Source organism: Rana temporaria, chromosome 10, assembly GCF_905171775.1.
Source record: "Rana temporaria chromosome 10, aRanTem1.1, whole genome shotgun sequence".
Lineage (NCBI taxonomy): Eukaryota > Metazoa > Chordata > Amphibia > Anura > Ranidae > Rana > Rana temporaria.
Genome location: NC_053498.1, coordinates 1,765,923 through 1,787,025, shown reverse-complemented (window position 1 = coordinate 1,787,025; position 21,103 = coordinate 1,765,923). Strand labels below are relative to the sequence as shown.

The following is a 21,103-nucleotide window of genomic DNA, read 5'->3' as shown; positions in this document are numbered from 1 at the left end:
ACCCCCATCAGTCCTGCGGCCCTTCTACTGAACCCCCATCAGTCCTGCGGCCCTTCTACTGGACCCCCATCAGTCCTGCGGCCCTTCTACTGGACCCCCCCCCATCAGTCCTGCGGCCCTCTCACTCACTTTCGATTCACAGGAAAAGGTAACCGACCCAAGTACTATCCCCTCGGAAATGACGACTCCTCAATGGGGCCTCTATAGAGGGGGGGGGGCAACATTACCAAACATCCAAGCCTGTGTGGCCGGTACTCGCCAGGGGGTGGCCGGTACTCGCCAGGGGGAGGCCGGTACTCGCCAGGGGGTGGCCGGTACTCGCCAGGGGGAGGCCGGTACTCGCCAGGGGGAGGCCGGTACTCGCCAGGGGGTGGCCGGTACTCGCCAGGGGGAGGCCGGTACTCGCCAGGGGGAGGCCGGCACTCGCCAGGGGTTGGCCGGCACTCGCCAGGGGTTGGCCGCAGTATAACCCCCAATATAAAGAATATGGAATCGCCAAAGCCCCCCTCCCCCATCAGAGAGCGCCATTACATAACATCGTCCAATAAAATCTACTGATGAAGTCACATGACGACACAAAGCTGGAAGTGGATTCTAGAGACCGGCCCCTCTACATGTGTCACTCCCATGGGACTCCGCCCCCATCATCCCCGCCCACTTACCGGAGAGCGATTCTGTTGCTGGGTCGTCATGGTCTGCGGCGGCTGCTGCTGGTACACCAGGGTGGCCGTGGCATTCTGTCCTGTGGCATAAGAGGCCTGAAGAAAAAACTTCATGTTAAAAGTCAGGAGGAAGATTAGAGAAGTGATCAGATGTCAATAATCAATAATCATCGAAAATCCCATCCCCCGTCCCACAAAATGTATTCTGTATGTATGCACAGTACTACTTCTCCTGTCCTGTATGTCGGGTGTAATTCTCGGTATCTCTTCTTATTCTGTATGTATGCACTCTGCACAGTACTACTTCTCCTGTCCTGTATGTCGGGTGTAATTCTCGGTATCTCCTCTTATTCTGTATGTATGGACTCTGCACAGTACTACTTCTCTTGTCCTGTATGTCGGGTGTAATTCTCGGTATCTCCTCTTATTCTGTATGTACGGACTCTGCACAGTACTACTTCTCCTGTCCTGTATGTCGGGTGTAATTCTCGGTATCTCCTCTTATTCTGTATGTATGGACTCTGCACAGTACTACTTCTCCTGTCCTGTATGTCGGGTGTAATTCTCGGTATCTCCTCTTATTCTGTATGTATGGACTCTGCACAGTACTACTTCTCCTGTCCTGTATGTCGGGTGTAATTCTCGGTATCTCCCCTTATTCTGTATGTATGGACTCTGCACAGTACTACTTCTCTTGTCCTGTATGTCGGGTGTAATTCTCGGTATCTCCTCTTATTCTGTATGTACGGACTCTGCACAGTACTACTTCTCCTGTCCTGTATGTCGGGTGTAATTCTCGGTATCTCCTCTTATTCTGTGTGTATGGACTCTGCACAGTACTACTTCCCCTGTCCTGTATGTCGGGTGTAATTCTCGGTATCTCCTCTTATTCTGTATGTATGGACTCTGCACAGTACTACTTCTCCTGTCCTGTATGTCGGGTGTAATTCTCGGTATCTCCTCTTATTCTGTATGTATGGACTCTGCACAGTACTACTTCTCCTGTCCTGTATGTCGGGTGTAATTCTCGGTATCTCCTCTTATTCTGTATGTATGGACTCTGCACAGTACTACTTCTCCTGTCCTGTATGTCGGGTGTAATTCTCGGTATCTCTTCTTATTCTGTATGTATGGACTCTGCACAGTACTACTTCTCCTGTCCTGTATGTCGGGTGTAATTCTCGGTATCTCCTCTTATTCTGTATGTATGGACTCTGCACAGTACTACTTCCCCTGTCCTGTATGTCGGGTGTAATTCTCGGTATCTCCTCTTATTCTGTATGTATGGACTCTGCACAGTACTACTTCTCCTGTCCTGTATGTCGGGTGTAATTCTCGGTATCTCCTCTTATTCTGTATGTATGGACTCTGCACAGTACTACTTCCCCTGTCCTGTATGTCGGGTGTAATTCTCGGTATCTCCTCTTATTCTGTATGTATGGACTCTGCACAGTACTACTTCTCCTGTCCTGTATGTCGGGTGTAATTCTCGGTATCTGTTCTTATTCTGTATGTATGGACTCTGCACAGTACTACTTCTCCTGTCCTGTATGTCGGGTGTAATTCTCGGTATCTGTTCTTATTCTGTATGTATGGACTCTGCACAGTACTACTTCTCCTGTCCTGTATGTCGGGTGTAATTCTCGGTATCTCCTCTTATTCTGTATGTATGGACTCTGCACAGTACTACTTCCCCTGTCCTGTATGTCGGGTGTAATTCTCGGTATCTCCTCTTATTCTGTATGTATGGACTCTGCACAGTACTACTTCTCCTGTCCTGTATGTCGGGTGTAATTCTCGGTATCTCCTCTTATTCTGTATGTATGGACTCTGCACAGTACTACTTCCCCTGTCCTGTATGTCGGGTGTAATTCTCGGTATCTCCTCTTATTCTGTATGTATGGACTCTGCACAGTACTACTTCTCCTGTCCTGTATGTCGGGTGTAATTCTCGGTATCTCCTCTTATTCTGTATGTATGGACTCTGCACAGTACTACTTCTCCTGTCCTGTATGTCGGGTGTAATTCTTGGTATCTCTTCTTATTCTGTATGTATGGACTCTGCACAGTACCACTTCCCCTGTCCTGTATGTCGGGTGTAATTCTCGGTATCTCCTCTTATTCTGTTTGTATGGACTCTGCACAGTACTACTTCTCCTGTCCTGTATGTCGGGTGTAATTCTCGGTATCTCCTCTTATTCTGTATGTATGGACTCTGCACAGTACTACTTCTCCTGTCCTGTATGTCGGGTGTAATTCTCAGTATCTCCTCTTATTCTGTATGTATGGACTCTGCACAGTACTACTTCTCTTGTCCTGTATGTCGGGTGTAATTCTCGGTATCTCCTCTTATTCTGTATGTATGGACTCTGCACAGTACTACTTCCCCTGTCTTGTATGTCGGGTGTAATTCTCGGTATCTCCTCTTATTCTGTATGTATGGACTCTGCACAGTACTACTTCTCCTGTCCTGTATGTCGGGTGTAATTCTCGGTATCTCCTCTTATTCTGTATGTATGGACTCTGCACAGTACTACTTCTCCTGTCCTGTATGTCGGGTGTAGATCTCAGTATCTCTTCTTATTCTGTATGTATGGACTCTGCACAGTACCACTTCCCCTGTCCTGTATGTCGGGTGTAATTCTCGGTATCTCCTCTTATTCTGTTTGTATGGACTCTGCACAGTACTACTTCTCCTGTCCTGTATGTCGGGTGTAATTCTCGGTATCTCCTCTTATTCTGTATGTACGGACTCTGCACAGTACTACTTCTCCTGTCCTGTATGTCGGGTGTAATTCTCGGTATCTCCTCTTATTCTGTATGTATGGACTCTGCACAGTACTACTTCTCCTGTCCTGTATGTCGGGTGTAATTCTCGGTATCTCCTCTTATTCTGTATGTACGGACTCTGCACAGTACTACTTCTCTTGTCCTGTATGTCGGGTGTAATTCTCGGTATCTCTTCTTATTCTGTATGTATGGACTCTGCACAGTACTACTTCTCCTGTCCTGTATGTCGGGTGTAATTCTCGGTATCTCTTCTTATTCTGTATGTATGGACTCTGCACAGTACCACTTCTCCTGTCCTGTATGTCGGGTGTAATTCTCGGTATCTCTTCTTATTCTGTATGTATGGACTCTGCACAGTACTACTTCTCCTGTCCTGTATGTCGGGTGTAATTCTCGGTATCTCTTCTTATTCTGTATGTATGGACTCTGCACAGTACTACTTCTCTTGTCCTGTATGTCGGGTGTAATTCTCGGTATCTCTTCTTATTCTGTATGTATGGACTCTGCACAGTACTACTTCTCCTGTCCTGTATGTCGGGTGTAATTCTCGGTATCTCCTCTTATTCTGTATGTATGGACTCTGCACAGTACTACTTCCCCTGTCCTGTATGTCGGGTGTAATTCTCGGTATCTCCTCTTATTCTGGATGTATGGACTCTGCACAGTACTACTTCTCCTGTCCTGTATGTCGGGTGTAATTCTCGGTATCTCTCCTTATTCTGTATGTATGGACTCTGCACAGTACTACTTCTCCTGTCCTGTATGTCGGGTGTAATTCTCGGTATCTCCTCTTATTCTGTATGTACGGACTCTGCACAGTACTACTTCTCCTGTCCTGTATGTCGGGTGTAATTCTTGGTATCTCTTCTTATTCTGTATGTATGGACTCTGCACAGTACCACTTCCCCTGTCCTGTATGTCGGGTGTAATTCTCGGTATCTCCTCTTATTCTGTTTGTATGGACTCTGCACAGTACTACTTCTCCTGTCCTGTATGTCGGGTGTAATTCTCGGTATCTCCTCTTATTCTGTATGTACGGACTCTGCACAGTACTACTTCTCTTGTCCTGTATGTCGGGTGTAATTCTCGGTATCTCTTCTTATTCTGTATGTATGGACTCTGCACAGTACTACTTCTCTTGTCCTGTATGTCGGGTGTAATTCTCGGTATCTCCTCTTATTCTGTATGTATGGACTCTGCACAGTACTACTTCTCCTGTCCTGTATGTCGGGTGTAATTCTCGGTATCTCCTCTTATTCTGTATGTATGGACTCTGCACAGTACTACTTCTCCTGTCCTGTATGTCGGGTGTAATTCTCGGTATCTCCTCTTATTCTGTTTGTATGGACTCTGCACAGTACTACTTCTCCTGTCCTGTATGTCGGGTGTAATTCTCGGTATCTCCTCTTATTCTGTATGTATGGACTCTGCACAGTACTACTTCTCTTGTCCTGTATGTCGGGTGTAATTCTCGGTATCTCCTCTTATTCTGTATGTATGGACTCTGCACAGTACTACTTCTCCTGTCCTGTATGTCGGGTGTAATTCTCGGTATCTCTTCTTATTCTGTATGTATGGACTCTGCACAGTACTACTTCTCTTGTCCTGTATGTCGGGTGTAATTCTCGGTATCTCTTCTTATTCTGTATGTATGGACTCTGCACAGTACTACTTCTCCTGTCCTGTATGTCGGGTGTAATTCTCGGTATCTCCTCTTATTCTGTATGTATGGACTCTGCACAGTACTACTTCTCCTGTCCTGTATGTCGGGTGTAATTCTCGGTATCTCTCCTTATTCTGTGTGTATGGACTCTGCACAGTACTACTTCTCCTGTCCTGTATGTCGGGTGTAATTCTCGGTATCTCCTCTTATTCTGTGTGTACGGACTCTGCACAGTACCACTTCTCGGTAGGGGTCACCTGATTGGTCGGGGACAGGTTGCGCAGAGGGCGGTGACTCATCACTCTCGGATGACTCGGCACTCTCTGCTGCTGTTTATGTAAATTGCAGTCACAGACTATAAATACCCGTCTATATCGGGAGCGGCGGGGGGGAGGAGACTCGCGCTCTCACGCTGGCGGCTCACAATTACCCCCAATGACATGTCACATCTTTCCAGGGAAAGATCTCGGCAGGAGTTCTGAAGGGAAATCTCCGGATTTCATGAGAATCTCGTCTACAGGAGTGTTACTAGCAGGAAGTAAGGACTGAAGTGCAGGCCTGTGATTGGAGGAACATAATATACACACAATGCACAGATCCTCAGAACCAATCACATGATAGAACACACTAAAGGAGGTGGGCGATCAGTTCCCGCCACTGACCTACATGTGACAGTCCCCGCCCCCCGACCTACCTGTGACAGTCCCCGACCATCCCCCCGACCTACCTGTGACAGTCCCCGCCCGCCCCCTCAATTTACCTGTGACAGTCCCCCGCCCCCCGACCTACCTGTGACAATCCCCGACCATCCCCCAACCTACCTGTGACAGTCCCCACCCGCCCCCTCGATTTACCTGTGACAGTCCCCCGCCCCCCGACCTACCTGTGACAATCCCCGACCATCCCCCAACCTACCTGTGACAGTCCCCACCCGCCCCCTCGATTTACCTGTGACAGTCCCCCGCCCCCCGACCTACCTGTGACAATCCCCGACCATCCCCCAACCTACCTGTGACAGTTCTCCGACCGCCCCCCAACCTACCTGTGACAGTCCCCGACCGCCCCCCAACCTACCTGTGACAGTCCCCGACCGCCCCCCAACCTACCTGTGACAGTCCCCGACCATCCCCCAACCTACCTGTGACAGTCCCCACCCGCCCCCTCGATCTACCTGTGACAGTCCCCGACCGCCCCCCAACCTACCTGTGACAGTCCCCGACCGCCCCCCAACCTACCTGTGACAGTTCTCCGACCGCCCCCCCAACCTACCTGTGACAGTTCTCCGACCGCCCTCCACCCCCGACCTACCTGTGACAGTCCCCGACCACCCCCCGACCTACCTGTGACAGTCCCCGACCATCCCCCCCGACCTACCTGTGACAGTCCCCGCCCACCCCTTCGATCTACCTGTGACAGTCCCCGCCCCCCGACCTACCTGTGACAGTCCCGCCCGCCCCCCGACCTACCTGTGACAGTCCCGCCCGCCCCCCGACCTACCTGTGACAGTCCCCGGCCACCCCCCCCTGACTTACCTGTGACAGTCCCGACCGCCCCCCCAACTGTGACAGTCCCTGGCAGCCCCCCTACCTACCTGTGACAGTGACCCTGCCCCCCCGACTTACCTGTGACAGTCCCTGACCACCCCCCGACCTACCTGTGACAGTCCCCGACCACCCCCCCTACCAACCTGTGACACTGACCGTGCCCCCCCCCGACTTACCTGTGACAGTCCCCGACCGCCCCCCCCCGACCTGTGACAGTCCCCGCCTCCCTCCCCCCCGACCTACCTGTGACAGTCCCCGACCACCCCCCCTACCAACCTGTGACACTGACCGTGCCCCCCCCCGACTTACCTGTGACAGTCCCCGACCGCCCCCCCCCCGACCTGTGACAGTCCCCGCCTCCCTCCCCCCCGACCTACCTGTGACAGTCCCCGGCAGCCCCCCGACCTACCGGTGACCGTGCCCCCCCAACTTACCTGTGACAGTCACTGACCACCCCCCTGACCTGTGACAGTCCCCGCCTCCCTCCCACCCCCGACCTGTGACAGTCCCCGCCTCCCTCCCTCCCCCCGACCTGTGACAGTCCCCGCCTCCCTCCCCCCCCCGACCTGTGACAGTCCCCGCCTCCCGCCCTCCCCCCCGACCTGTGACAGTCCCCGCCTCCCTCCCCCCCCCGACCTGTGACAGTCCCCGCCTCCCGCCCTCCCCCCCGACCTGTGACAGTCCCCGCCTCCCTCCCTCCCCCCGACCTGTGACAGTCCCCGCCTCCCTCCCTCCCCCCGACCTGTGACAGTCCCCGCCTCCCTCCCCCCCCGACCTGTGACAGTCCCCGCCTCCCGCCCTCCCCCCCGACCTGTGACAGTCCCCGCCTCCCTCCCCCCCCGACCTACCTGTGACAGTCCCGGGGATGACGCATGCCCAGGAGGTGTAGCAGCCAGATTGGGGTGGCCCTTGCTCAGGTCGTGTGTAGAATACGGCGAGGGGGCGGGAGGCCCCGGCTGCCTCGCTACTTGTGCCGCCACCTGCAGACAAAACAAAACCACCCCCCGTGAGCGACGTCTCTGGTCACATGACCCACTCAGACATTACCATAGGCATGACCACGTTCAATATTATTGATAAAGCTTGGCAAAAATAATCTAAAGTTAATAACTTACCGGCGAAAATGTCTATAAATAGCAGGTAAAAAATAAAATTCAATAAAAAAAAGGTAAAAAAAATCGTCAAAAATAAATAAATAAAATTGCTAAAACCTAGATCAGCTTTAACATGTGAGAAGCGAGGGACCGATGTGAGAAAAGTCTTTGAGCCGATACCAGAAACGCGTTTCAGGGGGCGGGACTCCCTTTTTCAAGGCTTAGTAAATGACTGGTGATATAATCAGGATGACACGATACAGAGAGTCGGGATTAAAGCCAGGAAGGGAGCGTCCCGTCTGGATCTGTCACTCGTAGCTTTGATCCCGTCTCTCTCTATCATTTCACCCCAATAAGCTGCGGGGAAAAAAAGGGGTCCAGTCCCCTGAAACACGTCGGCTGTGTCAGTTATTTCAACTAATAAAGCTTTAAAAAGGGAGACAGAAGTTTGAACTAGGTGCGCCCAGATCAGCTGGAACAATGCGAGTAGTCTTGTTCTGATATTTTTGTTAGTAACAGATGCAATCAACGCGTTTCAGGGGACGGGGCTCCCTTTTTCAAGGCTTGGTAAATGACTGGTGATATAATCAGGATGATAGAGACCCGGGATTAAAGCTAGGAAGGGAGCGTCCGTCTGGCTCTAACTTTGATCCCAGCTCTATCATTTCATCCTGGTTATATCACCAGACATTTACCAAACCTCGAAGAAGGGTGTCCACCCCCTGAAACATGTTGGCTGTGTGTTATTGTAATCCAATAAAGCTTTTGTTTTTATAGGTTTGTGAATGGGCTCTCATATTGCTTCTAATGAATAAAACCCACATGTAGAGGGAATATAGTGTGTGGGGTCCCATGGTGGTACTCACCGTGCTATAGACGGCAGGGAAGATTCGGTCATCCAGGCTCTGCGGCAGAGATCCCCGGGACAGGCTGCGATGTCCGTGGTTAAGGAACGTTCAGTGAAGTGTGAGAAATACAATCTGACTTTTACCAAACAACAAACTGACGCTCAACGATGGGCAAGAGGAGTACAGAACGAGCCCGCCCCATGAAACTGGCTAGGGGAGGAGCGCCAGCCTGCCCCAGGACCCCGGGCAGGGGAGGAGCACCCGCCCCATGGAACCGGCTAGGGGAGGAGCGCACCCGCCCCATGAAACCCGGCAGGGGAGGAGCGCCACCAGGCAGGGGAGGAGCGTCCGCCCTCTCCAGGACCCCGGGCAGGGGAGGAGCGCCCGCCCTGGCTATGGGAGGAGCACACCCGCCCCATGGAGCCCGGGCAGGGGAGGAGCACACCCGCCCCATGGAAACTGGCTAGGGGAGGAGCGCCAGCCTGCCCCAGGACCCTGGGCAGGGGAGGAGCACCCGCCCCATGGAACCGGCTAGGGGAGGAGCGCACCCGCCCCATGAAACCCGGCAGGGGAGGAGCGCCGCCAGGCAGGGGAGGAGCGTCCGCCCTCTCCAGGACCCCGGGCAGGGGAGGAGCGCCCGCCCTGGCTATGGGAGGAGCACACCCGCCCCATGGAACCCGGGCAGGGGAGGAGCACACCCGCCCCATGGAAACTGGCTAGGGGGGGAGCGCCGCCAGGCAGGGGAGGAGCACATCCACCCCATGGAACCCGGCTAGGGGAGGAGCGCACCCGCCCCGGCTAGGGGAGGAGCACACCCTCCCATGGAACCCGGCAAGTGCAGGAGCGCCTGCCCCAGGACCCCGGGCAGGGGAGAAGCGCCCGCCTGCCCCAGGACCCCGGGCAGGGGAGGAGCGCACCCGCCCCATGGAACCGGCTAGGGGAGGAGCGCACCCGCCCCATGGAACCGGCTAGGGGAGGAGCGCCGCCAGGCAGGGGAGGAGCGCCCGCCCGCCCCAGGACCCCGGGCAGGGGAGGAGCACCCGCCTGCCCCAGGACCCCGGGCAGGGGAAAAGCGAGCGCCCGCCCTGGCTATGGGAGGAGCGCACCCGCCCCAGCTAGGGGAGGAGCACATCCACCCCATGGAACCCGGCTAGGGGAGGAGCACACCCTCCCATGGAACCCGGCAAGTGCAGGAGCGCCTGCCCCAGGACCCCGGGCAGGGGAGAAGCGCCCGCCTGCCCCAGGACCCTGACAGGGGAGGAGCGCACCCGCCCCATGGAACCGGCTAGGGGAGGAGCGCACCCGCCCCATGGAACCGGCTAGGGGAGGAGCGCCGCCAGGCAGGGGAGGAGCGCCCGCCCGCCCCAGGACCCCGGGCAGGGGAGGAGCACCCGCCTGCCCCAGGACCCCGGGCAGGGGAAAAGCGAGCGCCCGCCCTGGCTATGGGAGGAGCGCACCCGCCCCGGCTAGGGGAGGAGCACACCCGCCCCATGGAACCCGGCAAGTGCAGGAGCGCCCGCCCCAGGACCCCGGGCAGGGGAGGAGCGCCCGCCTGCCCCAGGACCCTGACAGGGGAGGAGCGCCCGCCCTGGCTAGGGGAGGAGCGCACCCGCCCCATGGAACTGGCTAGGGGAGGAGCGCCCGCCCGCCCCAGGACCCCGGGCAGGGGAAGAGCACCCGCCTGCCCCAGGACCCCGGGGAGGGGAGGAGCGCCCGCCTGCCCCAGGACCCCGGGCAGGGGAGGAGCGTCCGCCCTGGCTATGGGAGGAGCGCACCCGCCCCGGCTAGGGGAGGAGCACACCCGCCCCATGGAACCCGGCAAGTACAGGAGCGCCCGCCCCAGGACCCCGGGCAGGGGAGGAGCACCCGCCTGCCCCAGGACCCCAGTAGGAGAGGAACGCACCCGCCCCATGGAACCGGCTAGGGGAGGAGCGCACCCGCCCCATGGAAACGGCTAGGGGAGGAGCGCACCCACCCCATGGAAACGGCTAGGGGAGGAGCGCCGCCGGGCAGGGAAGGAGCGCACCCGCCCCGAGCGCCCACCCACCCCAGGACCCCGGGCAGGGGAGGAGCGCCTGCCCGCCTCAGGACCCCGGGGAGGGGAGGAGCGCCCGCCTGCCCCAGGACCCCGGGCAGGGGAGGAGCGTCCGCCCTGGCTATGGGAGGAGCGCACCCGCCCCGGCTAGGGGAGGAGCACACCCGCCCCATGGAACCCGGCAAGTACAGGAGCGCCCGCCCCAGGACCCCGGGCAGGGGAGGAGCACCCGCCTGCCCCAGGACCCCAGTAGGAGAGGAACGCACCCGCCCCATGGAACCGGCTAGGGGAGGAGCGCACCCGCCCCATGGAAACGGCTAGGGGAGGAGCGCACCCACCCCATGGAAACGGCTAGGGGAGGAGCGCCGCCGGGCAGGGAAGGAGCGCACCCGCCCCGAGCGCCCACCCACCCCAGGACCCCGGGCAGGGGAGGAGCGCCTGCCCGCCTCAGGACCCCGGGCAGGGGAGGAGCACCCGCCCACCCCAGGACCACGGCAGGGGAGGTGCACTCTTACAAAGGGGGATCACACAATCACTGCCCCCTTGACTCGAGGTGGAATTAGAGGAAGGAAAGCCACAATGGAATTATTCGGAGCTCCTCAGACACTCATAATTGTCACTTTACAGCTTCAAAGTGGGCACAGCGATCTGCCAGTCACACGAGTCTGAGGTGCCAGGGGCAGCGGGCAATGTAACCCAGGACAGGCAACTCAAAGGAGCAAATCATGATAGAACAATAGCTGAGTCATATGCCAAACTGTGTGGGTGTGCCCAGCACAATGCCAGCTTTCCCTGCCCGGCCCTGCCAATGGAGAAGGCTGGAAACCGCTGGCAGAGGTCACCCATTACGGCAGCAGAAAGGAAAAGCTACATTATTAATGCAGGTAGGTACAAAGCGTGGTCTCCCAGCCTTGGTAAGTGCAAACCATCCCCCAGCAGAGGAAGGCACATCATATTCCTGCACAGGTAGGTACAAACCATCAGCTCCCAGTACAGAAGGGTGCAAACCACCAGCTCCCAGTACAGAAGGGTGCAAACCACCATCCCCCAGTACAGAAGGGTGCAAACCACCATCCCCCAGTACAGAAGGGTGCAAACCACCATCCCCCAGTACAGAAGGGTGCAAACCACCATCCCCCAGTACAGAAGGGTGCAAACCACCATCTCCCAGTACAGAAGGGTGCAAACCACCACCCCCCAGTACAGAAGGGTGCAAACCACCAGCTCCCAGTACAGAAGGGTGCAAACCACCATCTCCCAGTACAGAAGGGTGCAAACCACCATCTCCCAGTACAGAAGGGTGCAAACCACCATCTCCCAGTACAGAAGGGTGCAAACCACCATCTCCCAGTACAGAAGGGTGCAAACCACCATCCCCCAGTACAGAAGGGTGCAAACCACCATCCCCCAGTACAGAAGGGTGCAAACCACCATCCCCCAGTACAGAAGGGTGCAAACCACCATCCCCCAGTACAGAAGGGTGCAAACCACCATCTCCCAGTACAGAAGGGTGCAAACCACCATCCCCCAGTACAGAAGGGTGCAAACCACCATCCCCCAGTTCAGAAGGGTGCAAACCATCAGCTCCCAGTACAGAAGGGTGCAAACCACCATCTCCCAGTACAGGAGGGCGCAAACCACCATCTCCCAGTACAGAAGGGCGCAAACCACCATCTCCCAGTACAGAAGGGCGCAAACCACCATCTCCCAGTACAGAAGGGTGCAAACCACCATCTCCCAGTACAGAAGGGTGCAAACCACCATCCCCCAGTACAGAAGGGTGCAAACCACCATCCCCCAGTACAGAAGGGTGCAAACCACCATCCCCCAGTACAGAAGGGTGCAAACCACCAGCTCCCAGTACAGAAGGGTGCAAACCACCATCCCCCAGTACAGAAGGGTGCAAACCACCATCCCCCAGTACAGAAGGGTGCAAACCACCTTCTCCCAGTACAGAAGGGTGCAAACCACCTTCTCCCAGTACAGAAGGGTGCAAACCACCTTCTCCCAGTACAGAAGGGTGCAAACCACCATCCCCCAGTACAGAAGGGTGCAAACCACCATCTCCCAGTACAGAAGGGTGCAAACCACCATCTCCCAGTACAGAAGGGTGCAAACCACCATCCCCCAGTACAGAAGGGTGCAAACCACCAGCTCCCAGTACAGAAGGGTGCAAACCACCAGCTCCCAGTACAGAAGGGTGCAAACCACCTTCTCCCAGTACAGAAGGGTGCAAACCACCATCCCCCAGTACAGAAGGGTGCAAACCACCAGCTCCCAGTACAGAAGGGTGCAAACCACCAGCTCCCAGTACAGAAGGGTGCAAACCACCATCCCCCAGTACAGAAGGGTGCAAACCACCAGCTCCCAGTACAGAAGGGTGCAAACCACCATCCCCCAGTACAGAAGGGTGCAAACCACCTTCTCCCAGTACAGAAGGGTGCAAACCACCATCCCCCAGTACAGAAGGGTGCAAACCACCATCTCCCAGTACAGAAGGGTGCAAACCACCATCCCCCAGTAACAGAAGGGTGCAAACCACCAGCTCCCAGTACAGAAGGGTGCAAACCACCATCTCCCAGTACAGAAGGGTGCAAACCACCATCCCCCAGTAACAGAAGGGTGCAAACCACCATCCCCCAGTACAGAAGGGTGCAAACCACCATCCCCCAGTACAGAAGGGTGCAAACCACCATCCCCCAGTACAGAAGGGTGCAAACCACCATCCCCCAGTACAGAAGGGTGCAAACCACCATCCCCCAGTACAGAAGGGTGCAAACCACCATCTCCCAGTACAGAAGGGTGCAAACCACCACCCCCCAGTACAGAAGGGTGCAAACCACCAGCTCCCAGTACAGAAGGGTGCAAACCACCATCTCCCAGTACAGAAGGGTGCAAACCACCATCTCCCAGTACAGAAGGGTGCAAACCACCATCTCCCAGTACAGAAGGGTGCAAACCACCATCTCCCAGTACAGAAGGGTGCAAACCACCATCCCCCAGTACAGAAGGGTGCAAACCACCATCCCCCAGTACAGAAGGGTGCAAACCACCATCCCCCAGTACAGAAGGGTGCAAACCACCATCCCCCAGTACAGAAGGGTGCAAACCACCATCTCCCAGTACAGAAGGGTGCAAACCACCATCCCCCAGTACAGAAGGGTGCAAACCACCATCCCCCAGTTCAGAAGGGTGCAAACCATCAGCTCCCAGTACAGAAGGGTGCAAACCACCATCTCCCAGTACAGGAGGGCGCAAACCACCATCTCCCAGTACAGAAGGGCGCAAACCACCATCTCCCAGTACAGAAGGGTGCAAACCACCTTCTCCCAGTACAGAAGGGTGCAAACCACCTTCTCCCAGTACAGAAGGGTGCAAACCACCTTCTCCCAGTACAGAAGGGTGCAAACCACCATCCCCCAGTACAGAAGGGTGCAAACCACCATCTCCCAGTACAGAAGGGTGCAAACCACCATCTCCCAGTACAGAAGGGTGCAAACCACCATCCCCCAGTACAGAAGGGTGCAAACCACCAGCTCCCAGTACAGAAGGGTGCAAACCACCAGCTCCCAGTACAGAAGGGTGCAAACCACCTTCTCCCAGTACAGAAGGGTGCAAACCACCATCCCCCAGTACAGAAGGGTGCAAACCACCAGCTCCCAGTACAGAAGGGTGCAAACCACCATCTCCCAGTACAGAAGGGTGCAAACCACCATCTCCCAGTACAGAAGGGTGCAAACCACCATCTCCCAGTACAGAAGGGTGCAAACCACCATCCCCCAGTACAGAAGGGTGCAAACCACCATCCCCCAGTACAGAAGGGTGCAAACCACCATCCCCCAGTACAGAAGGGTGCAAACCACCACCCCCCAGTACAGAAGGGTGCAAACCACCACCCCCCAGTACAGAAGGGTGCAAACCACCATCCCCCAGTACAGAAGGGTGCAAACCACCATCTCCCAGTACAGAAGGGTGCAAACCACCATCCCCCAGTACAGAAGGGTGCAAACCACCTTCTCCCAGTACAGAAGGGTGCAAACCACCATCCCCCAGTACAGAAGGGTGCAAACCACCATCTCCCAGTACAGAAGGGTGCAAACCACCATCCCCCAGTAACAGAAGGGTGCAAACCACCAGCTCCCAGTACAGAAGGGTGCAAACCACCATCTCCCAGTACAGAAGGGTGCAAACCACCATCCCCCAGTAACAGAAGGGTGCAAACCACCAGCTCCCAGTACAGAAGGGTGCAAACCACCAGCTCCCAGTACAGAAGGGTGCAAACCACCTTCTCCCAGTACAGAAGGGTGCAAACCACCATCCCCCAGTACAGAAGGGTGCAAACCACCAGCTCCCAGTACAGAAGGGTGCAAACCACCAGCTCCCAGTACAGAAGGGTGCAAACCACCATCCCCCAGTACAGAAGGGTGCAAACCACCATCTCCCAGTACAGAAGGGTGCAAACCACCATCCCCCAGTACAGAAGGGTGCAAACCACCTTCTCCCAGTACAGAAGGGTGCAAACCACCATCCCCCAGTACAGAAGGGTGCAAACCACCATCTCCCAGTACAGAAGGGTGCAAACCACCATCCCCCAGTACAGAAGGGTGCAAACCACCATCCCCCAGTACAGAAGGGTGCAAACCACCATCTCCCAGTACAGAAGGGTGCAAACCACCATCCCCCAGTAACAGAAGGGTGCAAACCACCAGCTCCCAGTACAGAAGGGTGCAAACCACCATCTCCCAGTCTGTCAGAAAACCTTTGCCTTGATATCCACTTCAAATTCTTCCCATCTACAGAGGTTACTGTTCTAAAATTTGCAGCCCTGAGCTCATTAACTTACGGGGGATGGGGGGTGCTCGGGGACCCCTCAAGTACAGGGGAGCCAATAAGCACCCACCAGGCACAGGAAAGCCGCTCGGTGGACCCCGCCACTACAGGGATGCCGCTCTACAGGGGGACCCGCCACTACAGGGGAAGGCCGCTCTACAGGGGGACCCACCACTACAGGGGGATGGCACTCGGGGGACCCGCCACTACAGGGGATGCCGCTCGGGGGACCCGCCACTACAGGGGATGGCACTCGGGGGACCTGCCACTACAGGGGGAGCCGCTTGAGGGACCCGCTACTACAGGGCAATGGCGCTCGGGGGACCCGCCACTACAGGGGATGGCGCTCGGGGGACCCGCCACTACAGGGGATGGCGCTCGGGAGACCCGCCACTACAGGGGATGGCGCTCGGGAGACCCGCCACTACAGGGGATGGCGCTCGGGGGACCCGCCACTACAGGGGATGGCGCTCGGGGGACCCGCCACTACAGAGGATGCTGCTCGGGGGACCCGCCACTACAGGGGAGCCGCTCGGGGGACCCGCCACTACAGGGGAGCCGCTCGGGGGACCCGCCACTACAGGGGAGCCGCTCGGGGGACCCGCCACTACAGGGGAGCCGCTCGGGGGACCCGCCACTACAGGGGGAGCCGCTCGGGGAACCCGCCACTACAGGGGAGCCGCTCGGGGGACCCGCCACTACAGAGGATGCTGCTCGGGGGACCCGCCACTACAGGGGATGGCACTCGGGGGACCCGCCACTACAGGGGGAGGCCACTCGGGGGACCCGCCACTACAGGGGGAGGCCGCTCGGGGGACCCGCCACTACAGGGGGAGGCCGCTCGGGGGACCCGCCACTACAGGGGAGCCGCTCGGGGGACCCGCCACTACAGGGGGAGCCACTCAGGGGAGCAGCCACTACAGGGGATGCTGCTCGGGGGACCCGCCACTACAGGGGGAGCCGCTCGGGGGACCCGCCACTACAGGGGGAGCCGCTCGGGGGACCCGCCACTACAGGGGGAGCCGCTCGGGGGACCCGCCACTACAGGGGGAGCCGCTCGGGGAACCCGCCACTATGCCGCTCGGGGGACCCATCACTACAGGGGAGCCGCTCGGGGGACCCGCCACTACAGGGGGATGCCGCTCGGGGGACCCGCCACTACAGAGGATGCTGCTCGGGGGACCCGCCACTACAGGGGAGCCGCTCGGGGGACCCGCTACTACAGGGGAGCCGCTCGGGGGACCCGCCACTACAGGGGATGCTGCTCGGGGGACCCGCCACTACAGGGGAGCCGCTCGGGGGACCCGCCACTACAGGGGATGCCGCTCGGGGGACCCGCCACTACAGGGGATGCCGCTCGGGGGATCCATCACTACAGGGGGAGGCCACTCGGGGGACCCGCCACTACAGGGGGAGGCCGCTCGGGGGACCCGCCACTACAGGGGGAGGCCGCTCGGGGGACCCGCCACTACAGGGGAGCCGCTCGGGGGACCCGCCACTACAGGGGAGCCGCTCGGGGGACCCGCCACTACAGGGGGAGCCGCTCGGGGGACCCGCCACTACAGGGGAAGGCCACTCGGGGGACCCGCCACTACAGGGGATGCCGCTCGGGGGACCCGCCACTACAGGGGGAGCCGCTCGGGGAACCCGCCACTACAGGGGGAGGCCGCTCGGGGGACCCGCCACTACAGGGGGAGCCACTCAGGGGACCCGCCACTACAGGGGGAGCCGCTCGGGGGACCCGCCACTACAGGGGGAGCCGCTCGGGGGACCCGCCACTACAGGGGGAGCCGCTCGGGGAACCCGCCACTATGCCGCTCGGGGGACCCATCACTACAGGGGAGCCGCTCGGGGGACCCGCCACTACAGGGGGAGGTGCTCGGGGGACCCGCCACTACAGGGGGAGGTGCTCGGGGGACCCATCACTACAGGGGAGCCGCTCGGGGGACCCGCCACTACAGGGGGAGGTGCTCGGGGGACCCGCCACTACAGGGGGAGGTGCTCGGGGGACCCGCCACTACAGGGGGAGGTGCTCGGGGGACCCGCCACTACAGGGGAATGACGCTCGGGGGATCCGCCACTACAGGGGGAGGTGCTCGGGGGACCCGCCACTACAGGGGGAGGTGCTCGGGGGACCCGCCACTACAGGGGGAGGTGCTCGGGGGACCCGCCACTACAGGGGGAGGTGCTCGGGGGACCCGCCACTACAGGGGAATGACGCTCGGGGGATCCGCCACTACAGGGGAGCCGCTCGGGGGACCCGCCACTACAGGGGAGCCACTCGGGGGACCCGCCACTACAGGGGAATGACGCTCGGGGGACCCGCCACTACAGGGGGAGCCGCTCGGGGGACCCGCCACTACAGGGGAGCCACTCGGGGGACCCATTCTCTGGAAGAAATCTGGAGTTGGCCTTTAATAATGGAATTCCCGGACAAATCCAGAGACAATGCTGGAAAACCGGCGCTGTGGCTGGATATATAGGGGGGGGTCGAGGTGTAACCATCAGAATACATAAAAGAAAACAGCAGCGGGTGGGGGGGAGCAGGAAACATGCACGGTGCAGAGAACGGCAGAGTCTGGCCGGTTGGCAGGGGCGGCACTTTCCGGTGAAGAGAGGAATGATCTTTTATTCCAGTCACGTGCCGGGAGGAAGCGCCGACTTTGTTCTCCTTCAGCTGCAGCCAAACAGCCGGAATGGTTTTGGCTGATCTAAGCAGGCTGAATCCACTATAGAGGAACAGAGGGGCCTGTGAGGAGGAGGAGGAGCGGAGCATGATGGGAGATGCAGCACACTGCAGAACACACGCATGCACGGCCGGCTCGTCCTACCACAAAACATCCCCCCCCCCCCAACCTGCCACAACCAGTGCGGGGGTCACCACACCGCCCGGCAAAGGTCATCGCACTAAATGTCACCCCAATCCCATGGGATTTACCCCTCATAAGGTCCTTTTATAAGCAATTTTCAGTCCCAGGCGATCCCCCCATGAAGATCCAGGCAGTTCCTGTTATAGGGTGACAACGCTCTGTCCCCCCCCCCCCCCATTGTGTTCTTGGGTTGTCACCCCCCGGCACACACATGTTCATTTCATCACATGTGTAGGGGTGGTGGGCACCATAGTGGGGGCTGTGGATGGTTGTACAGACCCTCCATCATGGCAGCCCTCACGTGTGTAGGGGTGGTGGGCACCATAGCGGGGGCTGTAGATGGTTTTACAGACCCTCCATCATGGAAGCCCTCATGTGTGTAGGGGTGGTGGGCACCATAGTGGGGGCTGTGGATGGTTGTACAGACTCCCTAGTCATGGCAGCCCTTATGTATATAGAGGGTGTTGTCACCATAGTGGGGGCGGTGGATAGTTGTACATACCCACCATCATGGCAGCCATTTCAGGTATGTAGGGGGTGGGGGCTGTGGATGGTTGTATAGACCCTCCCTCATCATGGCAGTCCTCTCATGAATGCATGGGGTGGTGGGCACCATAGTGGGGGCTGTGGATAGTTGTACAGAGTAGACCATTTCATCATGGCAGCTCTCATGAATGTAGGGGGTGATGGGTGCCATGGGAGGTGGGGGCTGTGGATAGTTGTACAGACCCTCCATCATGGCAGCACTCGTGTGTAGGGGTGGTGGGCACCATACTGGGGGCTGAGGATGGTTGTACAGACTCCCTAGTCATGGCAGCCCTTATGTATGTAGAGGGTGTTGGGCACCATAGTGGGGGCTGTGGATGGTTTTACAGACCCTCCATCATGGCAGCCCTCATGTGTGTAGGGGTGGTGGGCACCATACTGGGGGTTGTGGATAGTTGTACAGACCCTCCATCATGGCAGCCCTCACGTGTGTAGGGGTGGTGGGCACCATACTGGTGGCTGTGGATGGTTGTACAGACCCTCCATCATGGCAGCCCTTGTGTGTAGGGGGTAGTGGGCACCATACTGGGGGCTGTGGATGGTTGTACAGACTCCCTAGTTATGGCAGCCCTTATGTATGTAGAGGGTGTTGGGCACCATAGTGGGGGCGGTGGATAGTTGTACCTACCCTCCATCATGGCAGCCATTTCAGGTATGTAGGGGGTGGGGGCTGTGGATAGTTGTACAGAGTAGACCATTTCATCGTGGCAGCCCTTATGAATGTAGGGGGTGATGGGCGCCATGGGAGGTGGGGGCTGTGGATAGTTGTACAGACCCTCCATCATGGCAGCCCTCATGTATGTAGGGGGTAGTGGGCACCATGGGAAGTGGGGGCTGTGGATGGTTGTACAGACCCCCCTCATGTATGTAGGGGGTAGTGGGCACCATGGGAAGTTGGGCCGTGGATGGTTGTACAGATCTCCCTCATGTATGTAGGGGGTAGTGGGCACCATGGGAAGTGGGGGCTGTGGATGGTTGTACAGACCCCCCTCATGTATGTAGGGGGTGGTGGGCACCATAGTGGGGGCTGTGGATGGTTGTACAGACCCCCCTCATGTATGTAGGGGGTAGTGGGCACCATGGGAAGTGGGGGCTGTGGATGGTTGTACAGACCCCCCTCATGTATGTAGGGGGTAGTGGGCACCATGGGAAGTGGGGTCTGTGGATGGTTGTACAGTCCCCCCTCATGTATGTAGGGGGTGGTGGGCACCATAGTGGGGTATCCAATGTGGAGATCTCCAGGGATGGGACCTCCAGACTACAGGTAGGAAGCATCTGGAAACCAGGATTTACACGCGACATTCCATCCACCTACACTTCCTCCAACGGCTGAAAATAAACAGGAAAGCCTCCGGCCGCCTCTCAGATTCTCTGGTGGTGCAGTCATTCAGATTTGCATATTTCTATCTGTGACAGATGAACCGAGGATCAAACAACAGACTGGACCTGATTTCCTAACAGTACCGGGGATCCAAAACCATCAACTGACGAGATCCATCAGGCCGACTGCAATCTAAGACACGAAACGTGGTCCGGGGTAAAGGGGTGCAAGGGTAACTCAACGAGGACATGGGGGGGGGGGGGAATCTATAACAAGGCTTGTCTAACACCAAAAGAATCTAAAAACCTCCAGTGGTCTCCAAACTGCGGCTCGGGGGCCGGATGTGGCCCTTTGCTTGCCTTTATCCGGCCCTTGGGTCACTATCCCCCCACTGATTAGGAGACATTCTGCCAACTGATTGTGCGCCATTTCTCTCACCGACACCAACAATGGGGCACTATTCCTCCCCAATACCAAGTGGGGTGATGTTTTTTCCCACCGATGCCGGGACGCTTTCTACTCCCAATGGCCACAATCTGGACCCACTAAAGTCAGAAGGACAAACTGGTCCTTTAAGTTTGGAGACCTCAATCTTAGAATTTGGTCCTGTGGAGGATTCAACAAAGACACTGGGAACCCACAACAAAAACACCAATGTGGCCAGGGGGGGGGGGGGGGGGGGGTTCACACAGACCACAAGTTCATCAGAAAAATCCCCCCCAAAAATTCAAGCGACTTCCAGAAGGTCCATTACAAACCACAAGAAGGTCCTTCAGAAAAACAGTTGGACAAACAGAGACCTTCAAAATGACCAATACTGGGAGGTTAATCAGATCCCGTCTATAAATGGGCCCTAGTATGGTTGGGACCCTTCGGGGTAAGACCGCGCTATATCAAGAT

At 57.6% G+C, this 21,103-nt stretch overlaps 1 protein-coding gene across 17 annotated transcripts in view; it reads right to left on the bottom strand.

The window, feature by feature from the left end:
• The window catches only part of EIF4G3 (eukaryotic translation initiation factor 4 gamma 3), a 105,822-nt gene that overhangs the window by 61,723 nt on the left and 22,996 nt on the right, over positions 1–21,103 (bottom strand). For 13 of the 17 annotated variants that reach the window (XM_040326731.1, XM_040326733.1, XM_040326734.1 and 10 more), the window contains exons 2-4: positions 8,620–8,683; positions 7,508–7,639; positions 663–770 (exon numbers count right to left, since the gene is read on the bottom strand). In XM_040326731.1, the coding sequence (XP_040182665.1) occupies positions 663–770; positions 7,508–7,639; positions 8,620–8,683 (304 nt within the window). The remainder of the gene's footprint in view (positions 1–662; positions 771–7,507; positions 7,640–8,619; positions 8,684–21,103) is intronic. The other 4 variants (XM_040326732.1, XM_040326739.1, XM_040326745.1 and 1 more) reach the window with 2 other exon arrangements.